The sequence below is a fragment of the Cariama cristata genome, unplaced genomic scaffold (genome assembly GCF_000690535.1).
Source record: "Cariama cristata isolate BGI_N322 unplaced genomic scaffold, ASM69053v1 scaffold6510, whole genome shotgun sequence".
Taxonomy (NCBI): domain Eukaryota; kingdom Metazoa; phylum Chordata; class Aves; order Cariamiformes; family Cariamidae; genus Cariama; species Cariama cristata.
Genome location: NW_009596314.1, coordinates 86,150 through 105,673, shown reverse-complemented (window position 1 = coordinate 105,673; position 19,524 = coordinate 86,150). Strand labels below are relative to the sequence as shown.

Below are 19,524 nucleotides of genomic sequence, written 5' to 3'. Positions count from 1 at the left end.
CTACTGATATGCTGCATAAATTCAACAAAATTGGTGCAAATAATGATTCATAAGGCTTTCTGTTATTCGCACCTCCCCAACCTAACTTGGTTCAATTCACAAGACTCCTATGCTTTCCATACCCAAGTTAGCGTTTCTTTTCTTTTTTAATTAAACAAAGTATCTCTCCCTATGCCATACTTATTCACCCAACAGATTAGTCTTTTGTGCTCTACTGTTTCAAAAGCTTTGCTATGACCCTAGTAAATCATGTTTATAGGCTTCTCTGTCAGCACTTGTGGCTACTCTCTCAAAATACTCTTTATTGAAAATTTTAAGCATGATCTGCCCTTTGTGAATCTTTGCCCTCTATCCTTCATTAAATCCAAACTTTCTAGGTGTTCTTCTATCATGTCTTTGATTAGCCTTTCTCTCATGTTCCTCACTGTTTAAATCAAGCTCACAAACCAGTAATTTCATGCATAATCCGTACATCCCCTGTTAAATGTCTGTTTAGTAGCCTTTTCCCAGGCTGTTGATACCTCTTCTTGAAAGACTGTAAATTTATCTGCTTAATGTTTCCTTTTATCTTTAGCTCCTTTCTCTGAGAATTGTGGGATGGATGTTTTTCTGCATTTGTAAGTCACTTTTTGTATACTATATTCCATTATATTACACCTAATCCATACTTCATTCTTCTCCATGGGGAGGATATGCCACAAGCTCCATGACAAAGCATTTTTTCAATAGTATTGGTTTTCTGGATCACATATACCATTTCTGGATCTCCTGTATCCCCCTTTTAACTGAATACTTGTTCTCTACATGAAATAACCAAAAATACATCTTACGGCTTCTAATGCACCATGTCTACAGTCTTGCAGGCATCCCTAGTTTATTCTATACTCCTTTCACACTCTCTTGCGTGCACTACCAAAACGGGCTTTGACGTGTACCTGTCAGCCTGCCAATAACCTCCTGTTTTCACCTAGGTACATTATTTACCCTTGTCACACCAGAAAAGGGGACTTTCAAGGCTTTTTCCCCTCAGTTTCAGCACAGACCAAGGGTATGGATCAATGACACAGCTGAGACAACCAAACGAGAGGGATGGCACACCTCCCACATCCTCAAATTCCCCTCTCCCAGACCAATCATTCACTCACAGTTTCCCGCGCATAAAATCCAGGGTGGAGCTAATTCAACCTGGTAAACCAACAGAAAGGTAACCTGAGAAGAGAAAGTGAATAGCTTCCAACAAATCACATGCAAAACCAAGTTAAAACTTGCGCACTAACTACAGCAACTTCCCAGTGCTAACTCCTAATGCTGCCAGCTGATTTTTTACATCATTATTTTATTAAGCGTTAGCAGTGTGCTTGGCCCTGCATGAGGCACAAGAGCAACCACAGTCCTGGCTTATTTGTCCACTTAGCCATTTTTCATCATAGCTCAGATTATTTTTGACAGTACCTTAATTGAGGATTTCTTTTCTATCTTCCTGGATGCTTATTTTGTCAACCTTAAGCTCCTAAAAAACTAAGCATATGTTAGCCAGTTTCACTGCATAGTTAGCTATTTATCTTGCTTATGAGGCACTGTCATCTTGCATTTTTTTTGAACTGACTAATTGCTAACTCTTCTCATTGCTCACACAACACCCTTTAATTAGTATTTCCTGATTCCTTTTAAAAACATGTTCATAATGATTTTATGAGGATTCTTTTATTCTTCTGCTTTTGTTTAGCAGGGTCTCAAGTACAATGGGGCCTGAGCGTACACACCTAGAGGAAGAATACAATCAATCCCATAATGTAAGCAAAACGAAAAATGGAGAAAAATATTAATTTTTCTAATTTCTTTCATTATGGTTACTTATTGCTTTAACACACAAAATGTACTGAGTCAGAAATACAAATGTTCATTCTGGCAGTCCTTGCTTCTACTCTGCTGGAAGTTGCAGTCTGCTGTTCTGTTGTTCACCTTTCCATTCTGGATTCTGCATTTAATCACGTCTGTCTTCGATGTCTCTTAGTTACAAATCTTTCCTTCCCCTGGCTGATGAAGTGCCTCAGCTTGCAATGTCTCACATCCCCACACAGAAAGAACCAGATCTTGCAACACTTAAAAACTGCATCTCTTCCCTTTGAGCTCTCTAATCCTTTAACTCTCTTTAGGTCTTTGAAATTCAGTACTGAAGTGAGGTACCTGTCAGAAAAGTGACTCCAAAACCTGGCAGCACGTGGCTGTGTATTTATTTTCTCTCAATTAGTTCATATCAGGTTTACATAGTTTATGAATACAAACAGCTTTAAGTACTGTGAATTTGATTTGGGATCTGAAAAACAAATACGCTTCTTTCTGTCTTTCTATCCTAGGGCCTGATCCTGGGTGAGGCTGAGCCTCTTGAGCACTGCAAGTGTATGTGCTGAGCAGTGCGTAGGAACCCAGGGCTGACTGTGTCAGCAACTGAACTTTCTGTCAGCATCCCCACCTCTTTCTCTCTCCTTACATTGCACTTAAAATCAAATGCAGCTGCCAAACCTGAGAACCTCTGAAGCCGGAGAGCTGCTAATCCATCAAGAGGCATCCTAACGTTCAGCATCTCAGTCTCAGAGCAGCTGCGTGGCAATGGACATTAAGGAGAAACTACGATCAAGACTGTGCTGATAACTTTGCAGGTGACGTGGCATCAAAGCACAGACAGCAGAGCATGACTTCGCAGGTCTGAGACACAAAAAGCTGATATTCTGAGTAAGCTGATGATAGACTCTTTTCTTTTTAAAGTTGCTTTTCTTCCTTTGTTTTAAAAAAGGCATACTGAGACAGACTGTCATTCAATAAAGCCACTACTTTCTTCACCAACAATCAGCAACAGATGTAGCCCAATAAAATTAATAGTTTGCAAGTACGCACAGGAGAATACTCTTTTTGTCTCTTTTCTCCATCACAAATTTTGTTAAAGCTCTCTGGATTTTAACAGAAAGGCAAAATCACAGGCTTTTTACATACCTTATTTTGTTTGACTTAAACACTAAAACCACTTTTCTCCCACACTATGGAAAATTAACGCTCATTAATTTCACTTTCCAAAGTATGACTCAGGACCCTCCCCCTGCCCTTAATTGTCCACTTTCAACTCAACCTTTATTCCTGCAGAATTCTGGGCTATTACTTACCAAGATAATTTAATCCTACAGAATAGAACTCGTGCTCAAAAATATGCAACATTAATATTAATGTACAAACAGAAATATATTACTCATACATAATATATAAGAAATTAATTTTCATTGAAGTATCAGGAGAAGGATTAAACCCCTTAGATCCTTCTCATGCAATTAGCTCTGCACTTGGGGAAGTCAATGGGACTTCACAAATGAAGGCTTCACATGATAACGCTGGCAAGACTGGGCTTTTACAAAGGCTTGCATACACTATGAAATATGCCAGGAACAGAGTTCTACAATCATACTGCTGTAATTACAGTACTACCCTGTATGGATACTCTTAGACCACATCAATGTTAGCAAATATACTGGTAGCATCTGAGCTGGCACACAGCTGCTGACATTGCAGTGATGCTTGACTGCGTGCCCTGCTGAAAAACCTCCGCTGCGGCAGCGCAGCTGCCCAAGGAAGTGGTGTACCAGCAAAACAAGCACTCCGCTGAGCCAGTCTTCAACGCTGCCCACAATGATTTGTGTCGAGCTGTTTTCTCCTGTGAAGACATACTTGCCTTCCTCTAAGGGAATTAAGGGAACTTCCCAGAATAATCATAATCTTTTATAAACTTTTACTTTCACATTACTTCTTAAAATTGCAGCAGTTCCTCTTAGGTACATTCTGCAATAAGCTCATTTCTTTTTGCATGGGGCTTCAGTCTACCATTTCCCTATCAGAAAAAAAGAGATTGCAGAATTTGTTTCAGAAGCACAACGTCATACTTCTAGGTTTGCAGGACTTCAATTACTCAACCACCATCACACGAACTACCAGCTGTAAAGCAGGGAACATAAGAAAAATGAGGAGCTACGGCTAAGACAGACAGTTCAGGAAAATCATCAAGTGATGCAGCCATTCCCTGACTAGGCCTACGAAAGAAGCACCAAGCAGCAGAAGAGGATCAATTGCAAGTCGGCCTCCATCAGTGATGGTTGCAAGGTTTTTGTATGCAGATGGCCGTGTTCCTAGAGTTTGGCACTGAACCTATTCCAGCCATCAGAGCAGAAATCAAAAAGAGGACTGTTGTAGTATGGGAAACCAAGTACAGAAGGAAATCTGGAAGCTTGGAGTCTGAGATCATTCTGTGTAGGTGAACCACCCTGTTTCCTACTGGAAAATGTAGAGAGGAGGAGGTGGACTTCCAGATATGAAAAAGCCATTAGGTGTACCTTTTTTGCACAGAATGCTGAATCTGGATAATATGTAAAAAAACAGAGGAAGTCCATTCCACACAGGATACCAAAACTGTGGAAGTATGATTGAAGGGGACAAACACCTTTCTCTCCTACCCCCCACCTTGCTTTTGAGGTGCAGAGAGCAACTTTTAAATGGCCACATTTGTAAGTGGCTGTATTTTTACGTCAGTCTTCAGAGACATTTCACGGGCATTACGAATGATGAATGAACACACGAGGCTTTCATCTTGAGGAATTCAGGACTCCAATAAAAACTGCATGCAGGGGCTTTTTTCCCAGATTTGCACATTATTACTGGTAGGACTGTACTGAGATGCTCAGTATCAGGAGAGGCCCCACCCTTTTATCCCCTGACTTGTAAAGCAATATACTAACAACAAAGGTTTGACCACCAAGGAAGAACAGGATGACATCAACATACATCTGGTAGATAGGCCCAAAGGATGGTGGAAACCACAGAACCGTTGAGGTTGATCTCTGGGGGTCCTCTGGTCCAGCCCCCCTGCTCAAGCAGAGCCACCTAGAGCTAGACCACATCCAGATGGCTTGTGAGTATCTCAAAGGGTACACAACCTCTCTGGGCAACCTGTGCCAGTTTCAGTCACCCTCACAGTAAAAAGTGTTTCCTAATGTTCAGAGGGAATGTCCTGTGTGTCAGTTTGTGCCCACTGCCTCTTGTCCCGAAATGTCCCATGGCAAGGGGAGATACATTTCTGCTGTCATATTCAGCAGAATACACTGTATAAAATACTATAGGTCACAATTTATACAATAATTTCTAATACAGTGCAGGAAATGGAATAAATGAAAGATGGGTTTGGCAGGAGAAAAAAGTACCTAAGGGTTTTGAACAATCAGGCGTAAGATCAATTACCAGCCATCACAGAGCTATGGGAGGTGAAAGAAGAGGAATCTTTAACAAGATGCTACATATCAAGTGGTTCATTTATGTTCATTTTGTACAACTTTGTGAAACAAGCAGTACTGGGGCTACATATCCATTTTAAATTAATGGCTAGCCCATTTTATTTCCCTGATGACGGAGTAAAAAATTTGGGTGTTATGTTTGTTGTATGAGACAAATAATACACACATTACATATAACAACTTTATTGAGCAGTGGTAAAAAACACTTCTCAAAACATTTACAGTCACTTAAGAAGTTGGTCTGTGAGCACCACAAAGAACAGATCATGGTTTCTTACAGCTTCATTTCTTGTGACTCATTGACTTTTGCATAAAAAACAGGTATGAACTTCAGTTAAAGCCGTCTTCCCGGTTTGGATCTCTAAAAGGCCTCTTTCCTGTCTGGATTCTATCACCTGCTGGGTCACCCCTCTTCCCAAACGTTGTAAAAACTTTATAGGCTTTGAGATTCCTATTCATCTATGATGTTCTTCTTGAAACTGGCCAAGAGTAGTCCAAAAGTAAGAGGGGGAAGAGAGAGAACTCTCTAGAGGTATGCAAATCAGCAGACAAAAAGAGACATGCCATGATTTCCCATGTCTTGTTCCTAAAGAACAGGCTAGGAAAACAGGGGATATTTCTTGTTGTTTCTACCCAATTTTGAGGTCAGAATACAAATACTCACCACTACTCTGATTTTCTACTGGGGCTGTGCAGAAGGGAAATTGTGGCATGTTACCCTGGTCACTTGGCCAGCAGGTACATGTACAGGGAAAGCCCCATGAGGACAGTGGGCTGCACAGCTGACCTGTTGGAGTGTACATCTCAGGATGTTTTGTCTCATAAAGCTTTGCTGAATCTACATTTGCCCTCTCTAGAGATGCTTAAGGTCTTCAGCCACATTCCTGTGTTCCTCTCCAGTTCTTCTGCCTTTCTTCAAGCAGGCATTGCTCCGCGCTGCATTGTTTCACAGAAATCTTGGTTTGGTGTTCTTGAAAACTTTGGAGAACACATTATCCTTTCTTACTCTCATGAAAAGTTTTCCACAGGTGTGTAGAAGGTGCCTCTCCAAAGTCCACATCTGAAGCCTCTGACAAATAACAAGACAGACAAACAGTATTAGACTTTAAAGATCAGTGGACAGGAAACTAAGAAAACTCACTATAATTATCCCTCTTGCTTCTGCTCAACAGCTCCCAGCCAACACACGGCCCTCCTTACAGAGACTGAATTCATGGTGTGTGTGAGAAGGTGGGAAGTTTGCTGCTTAACTTTGGTAGGATTTACAGCAACAGGATAATAAATAACACCATCCTTGTTAAACTCAGAGAGGACTCTGTCTGATAGTTCACTACTGAAAGTGGAAAGACAAAGAGAAGAGAAATGCTTAAGCCTGTATCTTGTCAGCCACTTCATGGCAGTGGTACTACCAGAAATTAGAGCATAGTGTAATATGAAGGAGGCCTACTGTGGCAAGAAAAACAGGGTAGCCCTTCCTAAAAATATGTATGGTCCCATCTTAAATAATACTTTCCTGAAAGCAATGTCAAAATGATGCAAGAAGACAGAAATGGTATTTTTGGTGAGCTCATTCTGAAACTCCAGAAGCAGAAAATATGTTTGCCACAGATTAGTTCCACAAACTATTTCAAAGCCAAATTTTTTGTGCCAGCAACAAACCTTCTTTACCTTTTTCTGTCCCCGGATCCAAAATCCAGCATGAAAATCACTTGTTCTGGGCCTGGATTCACTGACAGGAAACCCAAGGCACTACTTCTTATGTTTACATTACAGGTTTATGTGCTTATTCATAAAAATCCTGTAGTCAGAATGATCAGCTCAGATTGCTGATGAGGACGATTATTTTAATTTCTTTATGTATTTCAATTAAATGCATGAGTATTGATTTCACTGCATTTTTTCAGTTAAAAGCACAGTGATTTATATTGCTAAAATGCTATTGCCTGCCCTGCCAAAAGCATGCATCTGGGAACATTTCTGGGTTGCTCACAGTCTTTTCTCTCTTCTCTTTGCCTCTGACTGCCAGTGCCTGCTGTTGAAACAAACCAGCTACTTCAAAAGGCAGTTCCTGTTTTCTGTCTTTGTGAGCCTGGCAGTGTTTTGAGAAGGGGGGAGGAACAGTAAGAGAATAAAGGTAGATTGAAGGCCTATGAATAAAGAGAAAAAAACGTGATGACAAACCAGTACACCTACCTGAGCTCCATTCTTTCTCCCAGGGTGGTACCATTTCTGGATTCATCTGCGGTTGGGTAAGTTGAGTTTCAAGGATCCACTAGCTCTTTGCAGCATCTGAATTTTGTGACCCCGTCTCCACAAGCTCATTGTCAGCCTGCACTTTCACGGCTCCTTCCAGAACGGTGCTGTGATGTGCCCAGTGTCCCCTGCTGTGACGTGCCCATCCTGGCACACAGTTCTGCACAACCCCAACAGGACAGAAGAGCAGCCCCAGATTCACGCTAATTCTGTTCTTCGGCTGGTGTGACTGTTGCTAGTTCTCTTTTGTCCAGCACTTTTGATAATCCCTGCTACAGTGAGTTTCTGCAAGTCTTTTGCAACACCTAAATAAGCATTTTTATTCCTGCAGTAATTTGGCAGTGTACTTGCACTGCTCCTTCTCTTCTCAGGACCAGAGAACCCAGAGTGTTCTTGTATTATTAATGAAGGACTGTCTGCATTGCCACACGTAATACAGTATTCACACGAGCTTCACATTCATGGAACAAAGTGACACGTAACTGAAGCTACTTAGAGAAGCAATTACGCTTGCTGAGCATCTACTCTGGAAGTTACCAACCGGACCCCAAACTGAGCACAGTTGCACATATGGATGCAGTAGCATAAGATAGGTTTTACCAGTAAACTCTTGGTGTCAGCTGGAATCCATTCCCTCCTCCCCTGCCAGCGAAGCAATTAACAGTATAACTATTATTGTACAGATATGCTGCTATGATTCTGCATGTACAGAAGTCTTGAAGCTTAAGAAGGGAGGGCACACCTTCTGCTGAGTCAGGAGTTCTCTCATTAGGCGCATGACAGCATATTAAGGAGGAACAAGAGAAGCAAGGCCACACAGTTTTTCTTGAACCCCGCTTTTCATCTTCCAAGTGCTTTACAAAAAATGTGTTGCAATTAAGCATGGCAACACACTTTTCAGGAACTATCAATCCTATTGTCTGAATAAGGAAAACGAAGCAGAGATGTTCAAGAAGATTTGTCCAAGTCAACAATGCAAATGAGTGACAGAAAAAGGACTGATGTCTAGTTCCCAATTCACTATATCAGACCTTGTTCTCCACTTTTAAACGTTAACTATCACCAAGAAGATTATTATCCTAGCTTAACAGCGTGCTTGCAATGATTCAAGATCTTTACAAGAAATCTACGACCTGAATTCAGCATCTCATTAAGCTCAAAGAATAAGTTGGAGGTTTACCCATTTTAGACCTCTTTCAACAGCTAGCTATCCAAAATCTGCCTGTTTAAGTCTGATAGCTTATGGATACTAGATTCGGCAGGCTTAATGAGTTTTGACCTGTTCCTTGAGTTGTTGAAACTGATGATGAGCACTGCCCATCATTTCCCATCCCAACTGAAAGGTAACTTTCAGTGAAGATGATTCAGGTCAACATCTTTCACTTTACAAGTCGGGTGAGCTCAGCAGGTGATAGCTCAGCTGATGACATTATACCATGTTAGGTAATTGCACCCTACCACATGATTGAGTACAGGCTAAAAAGGGCAGTTTTCTAGTTCAACCAGGAGAATACTTGGCAAAGAAGCCAGAAGTGACCTTTTTAGTGTTACCTTTTATCTTAAAAAGATATTTTCTAGTACTCTTACCATAGTAATCTATTACTGAGTAGCAAAGGGTGTTTAGCACTACTTATGGTCTGACAACTAGTCCCCGTATTTTTCTTGCCTTAGGAATGAAATGTTCTTTATATCAAGGTTGAAATCTCAAACCACGTGACTCTCAGTAATGCAAATGAAACCTTCACTCCTTAATATTATGATTTTTTTTTGTTGACAATTTCCCCAAAATAACATGTTTAAGTAGCCGTCTTCAACATCCCATTCAATTCAAGAAATATCCTTCCAGTGGAGTAGCAAAGCCACTGACTAATAACAAATTTTAGAAATCCAATTTGTTTTCACTGTTGTGTTATATGCTTATGTTTTCATTTCCCTCAGCCTGGACATCCAATCTATAGTGTTAAACATTTGTGTATTACCACTTTCAATTTTGATTCTCATTGCTGTAATGCTTGCATCACTACAATTTGAAACCAGTAATATCTGTTAGAAAAATAAATTATCTTTCAGAATTTTACAAACATGCATTTATGGTTTCCAGAAGTACTAATGCTCTATCAGGAACTCGATAGCTTTGTGCTTCCCATGAGAAAAGAATCTGAAAGTCTACATTACTTATGTGGAGACTAGAACCACAGACACTGAAAAACCAGTTTACATGCTCTGAATGGGGGTGGGGGGCAAATGGTGATTTGAAAGCAGGCAAATGCTATTCACAAATTTGCTGTAGTTCAAAAGCCTTTTTAATCTTAAATGCATTTCTAAGAGAAAAACTGAAAGGAGTAAGAAGAGGAACCTAATGCCAATCAGAAGATGACGTAAGAACTCTGATTATACCTGATCCAAGTGCAAGAAGATTCACTGACGGCACTGAAGGCAACTGACCTTACATCACCACAAAGGACCCCCAAATCTCTTTTTGTCTATTGTACAAGTAAGAGAAAGACAAGTTGGTAACATCTTATCACGGTAACTGTCTTAATACACATGATTCTGATTGTGATTGAGGTAGCAGGAATTGGCTTCCAACATGACTGGAAAGAAAGATTTCGTGTAGTCACGAAAGATGACAGAAACAGAAACCAGAATGACTCTGAACCTATCAAAACCATGCAGCTGGTAATCCTGCGGTTCCCCCTCAGCAGCAGTGCTACAGGACCATCAATGGCCTGAACCTCACCTAATGGGAGCCATTCCTTTTCTCTCTTCTTTGAAAAGAAGGTTTTCCTTAGACCTCTGGTTCTCAGTCTAACAACTTGCTCCTTCCATAAACTCCGCACCACATCCCATTCCCCAGGCGTCCCCCGCCACCACCCAGTGTGCAAATGGGGGATGCAGAAGTCATGAAACCATACGGCCCTTCCCTGGCAGGATGCATCCTGCGTGGTACTTCACCTCCATCTCCCAGCTCCGCTTCCCTTTTCATGGCACTCCAGGCCCTGGGCTATCTCAGCAGCCTTCTCCCAGCCTGCCTCGGAGATAGGTAGCTCCTATCAGTAGCTCCACAAATACTTACCTCTTGGCCCACATATCCTTATGTATCTTCCCTCCTCCCTCTCTGCCTCCCTCCTGCCCTCCAGTTTGCACAACACTGTTGGATGACACGCTGAGAGATTTCTTACCCAACAGATGGGCTCACAAACGGGGCGTGAGGAAGGTGATGGAAGAGCAGCAGCTCCCTAGCCACATGGCATCCATGCACATTCACAGCAATGGGTTGCACTACGCTTGTACTATTACAGGCTAAAAGATTTCTTGAAACAAAAGCTATTACTTCTTGTAATTTGTTTGTGCTGTGTTTTTAGGCTTCCTGAACTATAACGGGTCATTATGCAAGACACCATGCCTAAAATATTAACTCTATGTCATTCTACCAATAACATTTCTGAAGACAAAACAGATTCCCTTCCCTCAGTACATGACTGCCCTACCTTCCCGTACACAGGTGTTATTACTTGGTCACTGGTGACTGAGGAAGCAGATGAGATCCTTCAAGAGTTTAATATTTACTTTCTAAGTTATGCTGCATGAATGGGATTTCAATCATCAGGCACTAGGTGCTTCAGTGACATCAAAATGTTGTTCATCAGGAATGGAAAGAAAAACACAACAAGGAATTGCATCCAAAGGACTGATTTCCCAATTTACCTTAGGCTAGTGTTGCACTTCTACTTAATCAAAATATGCTATAAGAGGGGAAAATGAATGTCTACAGCACAATTTACAAAAAAAACCCCTTCAATTTGCTGCTCACAAATATTTTTTAAAAATCCACCCTTTATGCCAGCATTTTGGCTCACTGTATTCTACTCCTCTGTCATTAACGCTCTCTGCCGTAAGCACAACTCCTAGCTGGGGATTCCAACGCGTAAGGGAACTAGGATAAGATTCCAGATCTCAGTTGTGCTGGCATGAAGATAGGTCTCTCCTCAGTGACGCAGAAGACAATATCCTAGGGAGACTGGAATTAGTCCTACTCCACACAATTCAATCCAAGATGTAAGGCATATCAAGAAGCAAGTAATTACTAGCTAATGGCTACGGATGGAAATGTAACATGGTTCAGCCTAAGCATTTCATGACAAGTGACAAGACAGCTTGAAAAAAGGGGGATTTTTTCCAAAAGGGTGGAAGGTGTCAAGAGCAAAGAAAAAAGGGTTACCTCTTCAGTTTGGGAGGGGCTGATTCTGGGCATTGGAGATACTTGTGGTGTTTTCAGCTGTGTACTGTTGCTGTCTGGAACAAGCTCTCTGTGGATTGACTGAATATGGTTTTGGAGTTCACTTTCTGATTCAAATTTAACATTGCAACTAGAACATCGAGTCTTCAGTCCCCCTGCCTTGCTTTTGTTCTCAATGGAACTCAAGTTCTCATTTTGGCCCATGCCTTGTCTGTTACTGCTTGAAGGGATGTTGACACTTGGACTACCACTTTTACTGAGATTAACACAGCTAGCACACAGACCATATGGCAGACCGTTGATGTCAAGTTTCACTAAATCCTGTTTTGAGCGGAATTCCTTCAGGCAAGAAGCACACTTGTACAGTTTCTGGAGATGCTGTCCACGCCCCGTGGACTGCACGGCAGAACCGTTTCCAGTTTTCTGCATGTGGAACGTGCCGTGGATTTTCAGCTCCAGCGTGGAGGTCACCGTCTGCATGCACACCACGCAGCGGAACCCCGTCAAGGAGTTCCTCAAGTCAGGGTGCATTTGGCAATGCTCTAAAAACTCCTCCTCACTCTGGAGGGGCATCTTGCAAATCCTGCAGTTTCCAGTGTCCAGGCTCTTACTATGTGTGACCTTATGTTCAGTAAGAGTCAGAAGAGATGGAAACCGCTCGCCACAGATTGGGCACATATAATGTTTCACTGGTCCCAAGTGTGTCTGCATGTGTTCTCGGAGCCCATTTTCAGAGAAGAATGTTCGAGAACACACATTACACTTGTAATTCCCTTTAATGAGTTCAGCCTTCTTCTTCACTATGGCACTTTCTCCAGGTCGAATGTTGTGGTCTCGAAGTTGGTGATTTTGCAGGAGAGTCTCCATGGTATACGCTGCTCCACAAATGTCACAGCCGTACATAGGCTCAGATGTGTCCACATCTTCTTCACTGCCATCGTGGCTGTTATGGGACTCCTGGCTATTCGTCAACAAGGTCTGGAGCTCCACTTCCTCTTTCTGAACCTGCTCAGATGCCCCATTCGTTCCACAGTTTGGAGTTTTCGTTTCAAAAACACAATGTTTTTCCCTTAAGTGCTTTTCCAGCAAGATGATAGCATGGAAAGCCTTGCTGCAGAACTTGCAGTTGTACTTCTTGCTGTGTGTAGTAATGTGACATTGCAGCTCCACCTCCGTACCAAAGGACTCACCACAGAAGATGCACTTGTGTACTTTGCCTTGGTTCTCCAGGTGGTTGTGTTTAACATGGAGCTGCAGGTCAGTCTCATTGCGGAAATCCCAGTTGCAAGACGTACATCTGTACACCTTCTTTTCATTGCTGTGCTTCACAGCCAAATGTAGCTGAATGGAGACTTTGGAGTCAAAAACCTCTTGGCACAAGGTGCAGCGGAAGAACACAAATGTATGCATGTCCAGTAGGTGTTTCTGCAGGTCATCCACAGAAGTGAACTGCTTGTCACAGCTTTCACAGATGTAGTAGGTTGAGGTGATCATGAAATGAATGGTAACATGCTTCAGCAGAGACTCCTGATTTGGAAATTCCTTGTTGCACTGAGGGCAGGTCAGTTTTGGCAGGACAGTGTCAAGATGCGTTTTTAAATGAGTCTGAAAACCGTCCAAGGAAGTATACTTAGCACCACACTGATTACAAATATATTCACCTGCAGGGCGAGGAGGAGCACCTCCCACCGCCTGCATCATCTTTAAAGAGGTCTGCTCAATGGTTACAGGAGATAACGGACTCATGGCTCTGGATTTTTTTCCATTATGGATGTAATTCAGTGCCAAAGGAATGTTCTTATGGTTCTCCTTGATATGCTTGTTCAGTTTAAGAACACTATTAAATATTGGAGAATTTGTACAGTAAGAACAAGAATACACTTCCACCACTGGATCTTTCGGGGTTCCAAGCACAGGGGAACCAAAACGGGAACTGCTAAGATCACAATGGACTTGTCTAATATGCTCTTCCAGAGAAGAATCTGTAAGAAATCCCATGTAGCAATGGGGACAAAAGAATGCATTACTGTCCTTAGCAGCAGGGTTGGCAAATCCATGAGAACATCGGATGTGTTCCTGAAGGGTGTTGAGGTCATTGAACACTTCAGAGCAGAAGTTGCACTGGTACACCATGGCAGGCATGGTAGAAACAATCAGTGCTGGGTCCGGAGCTTCGTGGACTTGCTTAAGATGTTCGTTCAGATTGTAGAGAGATGGCAATACCTCCAAACAATACTGACAGATATGGGCTTGTTCGGGTTTATCTAAATGCATAGTTTTCAGGTGTATCTGCAAAACTGCAAGGCTGGAAAATAACTGTTTGTTGCAATAAATGCAGCTATAGGTAACTTTTGCCTGTTTACTTGAAGGACCAGTGATATCTGGCACTTGCTGAGCCGCCCGCTTCCTTCCACGACCTTTTGGTATAGGAGGAGCCGTTTCCACCATTGTTGAACTATCCACCGAGAGATTCGAATCTGGAGTGGTGCTGGAGACTGAGGTGTAGCCCACTGTTACCAAAGATGGGCTGTTGCTGTGGTTGCACGACTCTGGCTGCTGGTGACTGTCCATGTGGCTGTACAGCTCCTCCACAGTATGAAAGTTCTCAGAGCAAATGCTGCATGAATTCTTCTTCTCACCATTATGAGCCTGCTCCATGTGATTCACCAGAGACGTTTCCTCTACAAAGAGTTCATGACAGTAAACACACTGAAGAGCAGATCGGTCTTCGTTAGGGGAACACTCGGGGTGACATTCTGCAATGTGCTTCTGAAGATCTTCAGGAAAATCAAAGCCTTCTTCGCACTGACTGCATTTCTGAGTGTCTTTCATTTTCCAGTCCTCCATCCGGGAAGCCGACTGAGAGCCATCTTTGTTTCTCTCGTGAACCTGCATGTGACCATGCAGCGAACTAGATGACAGGAATCCACGTCTACAAATGGCACACTTATATGGCTTGTTGGACGTATGAGTCTTTAAGTGAATTTTAAGATGATCACTCCTTGAGAACGCTGCATCACACTCACTGCAGTGATACTTCTTGTCTCCCGTATGAAGCTTTATGTGGCGGTCCCTGCTCCGTTTGTGTTTGAAGAGACGACTGCAATACGTGCATTTGAAAGGGAGCTTGTCGCTGTGACTTTGCTCGTGGTGCTTTAAGTAGCTGAGGCGGCTGAACGACTTGTCACAGAACTGGCATGGATAGGGCAACCCTGGGCCTCCTTCCTCTTCACCAAAATCACAACCTTCTCCATGGCTTGGGGAAGTCTGGTCCTTGCTAGAAGGCGATGATGCTGGCCATGAGCAAGTGGGGTCATCCTCAACATCCACTCCATCTGAAATGAGAAAGAAACATGACCAGATGCTTAATCCCTGCAGTTCAAAGGAGATGATAGCAAATGCATATGAATGAACAACGTAGATCTGCTACTCTTAATAGCTCAAACATGCTAAACTCAGACTAGGATTATTTCTTACACCTGTATCAAACAGCTTCAAGACCACATTTATTTTTATCAGACTGTAAAACATTAGAAGTTATTAAATAGTTCTGTGCCTATATTAACTTTTTATTGCTTTTTTATCGTTCTCTCTCAGTTGCAGGATATGTATTATACATTGACAACTTTATTAAAATACAGATTTTAATATATTTAATGTTTCTTTCGTATCCATTGTAAAATGATTTGCATATTATGTGAACATCTGAAGAGTCAAAGGAAAGGAGAAAATATTACAGGAATGATTTAAAATTAATACAGTCAACCCACATGCCTAATATTTAATTAAAAGATTCCCCCTGCTTTGCCACAGGTTTGTTTTTTTTCTCCCTTGAAGTTGATTCTGAACACAGGAATGTTTTAAAGGCTATTACCGAGAGAGACTTGGGTGTTATTCTAAACAATAATAGGAAAAATTACAGTAAACAGTGACATTTTCTCTAACAAAGTGCAACCAAATTTCTCCAATAATGATACAATTCAGATGCTGAAGGCTGGCAGCTGGATCATTAAACGTTCAAAACAAGCTAACAAACCAACAGCCAGGATCAAGGAAAACGTGAAAGTTTCAAAAGAGTCAGTTGTGAGCAGCATTTTTTTTTCCTTGTGAAGTTCAAGAGGTTGCCTGCCATTTCTTCCTTTTTGCAAAGGCCTCAGCCAGCTGAACTTCCTCAGTCCAGCAGAACCTGTACTGTGAGGTGATCACAGACAAAGCAACTTGTAAAAAACTGGAAACAGGAAAAATGATAAAGGATTATGGTAAAAGCTGAAAGATTTACGAGTAACAAGGAAAAGACAAAACAGAAATGCTAGCCAGATAATAAACTGAACTAGTTATCCACGATATTACCTCATCTCTAGACAGGGCAAGTTGTAACTATTTTTTTTTTCAACAGATGTGCTGTGCAGTTTTTGCACCTTTTATTTTAAATGTAGATTACAACACTACAATGATCATACTTATCTTCACCTAAAACTTCTTTAAAAATATTAAAAGAATGCTTGAAAGACCACTCCACATCAAATAATCCTCCTGTTCCTTTCCAGAGGTGATGCTTGGGGTTTTTTTCCTTTTAAAAGTAAAATTGACTACAGTAACAGTACAGAAAAAAACAGGATAAACCTCCTGAAAAATATCTTTCTTAAGGTATAAACCTCCCGAAAAATATTTTTCTTAAGGTATTCTTGCAAAGCAGTAAGATTCTTAACATCTTCAGCCTTCTCTCAAGGAATTTACTACACCAGCATAAAAGTTAGAGCTGGCCTGTATTTTGTAAACAAATTCCAAGCCTCCTTTCTTTAAGGTAACAAGATTTTACTAGATTATCAACCTCTTGCTTATCCACAGGAAACAGATGAGGATTCATTCCTTTCCTCCATCCAGAAACTGATGACAACGCCATCTCACTATCAATGCCAGATGGCAACCATCTAACTCTGAGAAAACAACCAAACACCATTGCTGGATGCCTGCCCACTGACACAATGCTTTTCAGGATAAGTTGGAAACTGCACGGGTTTTTATCCTCTTGTTTACGTCTTGAAGAGGAGGGTTTCACAAATTACACACACCTTCTGCACACACACACACACGCTATATATCTATCTGTATTTACCTACGTATGAATCTGCACTGATAACAACAAAACCAAACCCTAGCCCAAGTGCCATGTCTTTGATCTGAAAAGAGAGGTGTTTGGTTTTTTAAGATAAAAATTGAAAAATGAAAATCCTCCTTTCCAACAAAAGTACTATCATCTGCTAAAATGCTTCCCAATGTACCGAAGCAAAGTTACTCATTGTCATACATGCTAAATAATACCAGCCAGGTGAGTTTTTATGTTGGTACATTAATGACTGCAATATTCACAGGAGACTTTTAATGTAAATCTGTGTCCTGCCCTTTCAAATTGCTGGATTCGACTCTAAAACTGGAAATGATCAAAACAGTGGAACAACTATTTACAGAAAAAGATGCTAATTTTTTCAACATTTTCAAATTCTATGTTAAATGAATATTTTCAGCCAGGTCTTTTAAGTGGAAAAACCTTTTGTCCTTTAAAAATCAAATATATTTCTGACATACAGCCACTGCTGGCAGATAAACAGGAATTTATGTCAAGCAACCGAGTGAAGAAAAATAGTCTGTGACTGCCTAGGCAACATATTTTGTAACCAAATTTAGTATTAAAATGTATATCCTATGTAGAAATGATATATTATTGTATAAACGTTTAGAGGAATATATAGTAAGTGTTATAAATAGTGTACCATCACTGACACAGTAGTAAATCACCTCCTTTTTGTGTCCACTGCCTGCCTGGTTTTCCCTCGTATACAACTCTTCCCCCTGGCTCGTGGATCTCAGTGGGCCGTGGGGCTGGCAGCAAGGTTGGGATCAAGCGCTGAGTGGGACCACGGCAGGGGCAGTGGCAGCCCCTTTCCCCCATCCAATTCTCCTTCTTTGCTTGGGGGTCCCTCCTCAGCTTTTATACGAGGTAAGGAAAGCGGAGGGGGAATAGTGTAACCACAGCACAGAGCCGGTTCTTACTTTCCAACCGACAAATATAAATGTTTCTGTCTGTCACTTTGCTGCTGCTCTTTTCAGTCCGAGCCTATAAAAATTCCACCCAGTAATTCTCTTTTTGTGCAAAAAGGAGAAGAGCAAGCCACTCACAAGTCTGACTTGCATCCTTTTAACTTGAAATGTGAAAATCTCTCAATCTCTCAGAGCTACAGAAGAACCAGCAAGGCAGGGGGAATTCCGCACAGCGCATGGTGGAGGACAACAGGATTTTCCTGAGTACGAGCCTAACAATGCGGCCAACACGTTTCCCCGGTTTCCCCCCGCGCCCCGGCACGGAAGGGGCACCGGCGGCCGGCCACCGCGCTCCGGAAGGAGGGCCCCTGGGCTGCGCTCACACAAAGGGTTCCCAAAGCAGGGCCTGTCGGCCATCGGCGACCCGCAAAAGGACTTCTGAAACCTTCCTTCTGCGATAAGGGAAATGCCTTGCTGCAGTGAGTTTTGCTGTGCAGACTCCAACCTGAACACTGGGAACATTGTGTGCGACGGACTAACGTGCCCGGTGAGCTTAAGGGGCTCTCTAGGAACGGATCTGGGGATGGTGATCAAGAAGAAAACCTGGACTAAGGGCAACTACTGCTACAGCGGGACATGAGTGATGGCACTGCCTGTCCTGTTGTCTTCCCCTCCTTCCCCACAAAGATGCTGCCCCATAAAATTAATGTGCAACCATTAAGAGCATCTCCTTCAAAATGGCAGGGATTCGCGGCTGGCTAACGCCGCGCTGGGGCTACTCCACGTGGGCAGGCGTTAGGCAAGCAGAGGTGGGCAGGCAGAGCCGTGACGGAGGAGCCAAACGGAAGGTCCCCGCAGGTAACCAGCAGCCTCGGGATGTGGACCCCGGACTCCACTCCCGCTTTCCCGGGGGCACGTGCCAGAGCGCCGGCTCTGTGCTGGGGGTGAAGTTCGACCTGCTCTGGGGTAAAGGACTTCAAACCCCTTTTTGCCTATCACTCTCACAGAAAACACAAAGAGTTTGCTGCTACTCTGCATACAGCCAAGTGTGTATAAATCTGCAGACACCTACCCACCGAGCTATGTCAACATTACAAATACTGATTTTTAATGTTATAACAAGCTGTTTTAAAATACTCTGGACCAAATTCAGATGCACACATACAAGTCCCCAGGAGTGATACACATCTATTTGAAGGCAGAATAGGGCTCCAGGTATTCGACAGAATGTTTATGGAGTTTTAAAATATATTTTCTGTATCGACCTTTTTTTTTTCCTTCAGCACTGACTAAGTGCTACTTACTGTAAATGCCTTTTTTGTGTTATGGCAAGCATTCTGAGTTTCAATGTGATGCACTTAACATGTCCATGTAAATTTTTAATTTTTGGAACCAGTCACTTCACACTCGCTGACTCTAAGAAAGCTCTAGCACTCACAACCAAAAAACTTTGCTGGAAATCGGCTACAAGGCCTAAAAGTCTATTTAAAGATGCAAATGTGTGTGACTAGTTAGTGCAGATGTTTTTCTACACCAACTGTACTTGCTGAGTTTCACCATTTCCATAAAGCACATTAAAACAAGTGTGTGAACACTCTGAGATGAAAGTACCAAGCACTCCTGAGACTTCCAGTGGAAAGTAGAGCTGCCTGACTTTTCTCCAAG

The 19,524-nt window shown here is 42.1% G+C and overlaps 1 protein-coding gene across 1 annotated transcript in view; it reads right to left on the bottom strand.

Moving 5' to 3' along the window:
• ZNF521 (zinc finger protein 521) overlaps window positions 1-19,524 on the bottom strand; it is a gene marked incomplete at its 5' end in the record, with an annotated part of 88,801 nt that overhangs the window by 4,721 nt on the left and 64,556 nt on the right. Inside the window, one exon of the mRNA XM_009705411.1 lies at window positions 11,803-15,155. Coding sequence (XP_009703713.1) covers window positions 11,803-15,155 — 3,353 coding nt within the window. The remainder of the gene's footprint in view (window positions 1-11,802; window positions 15,156-19,524) is intronic.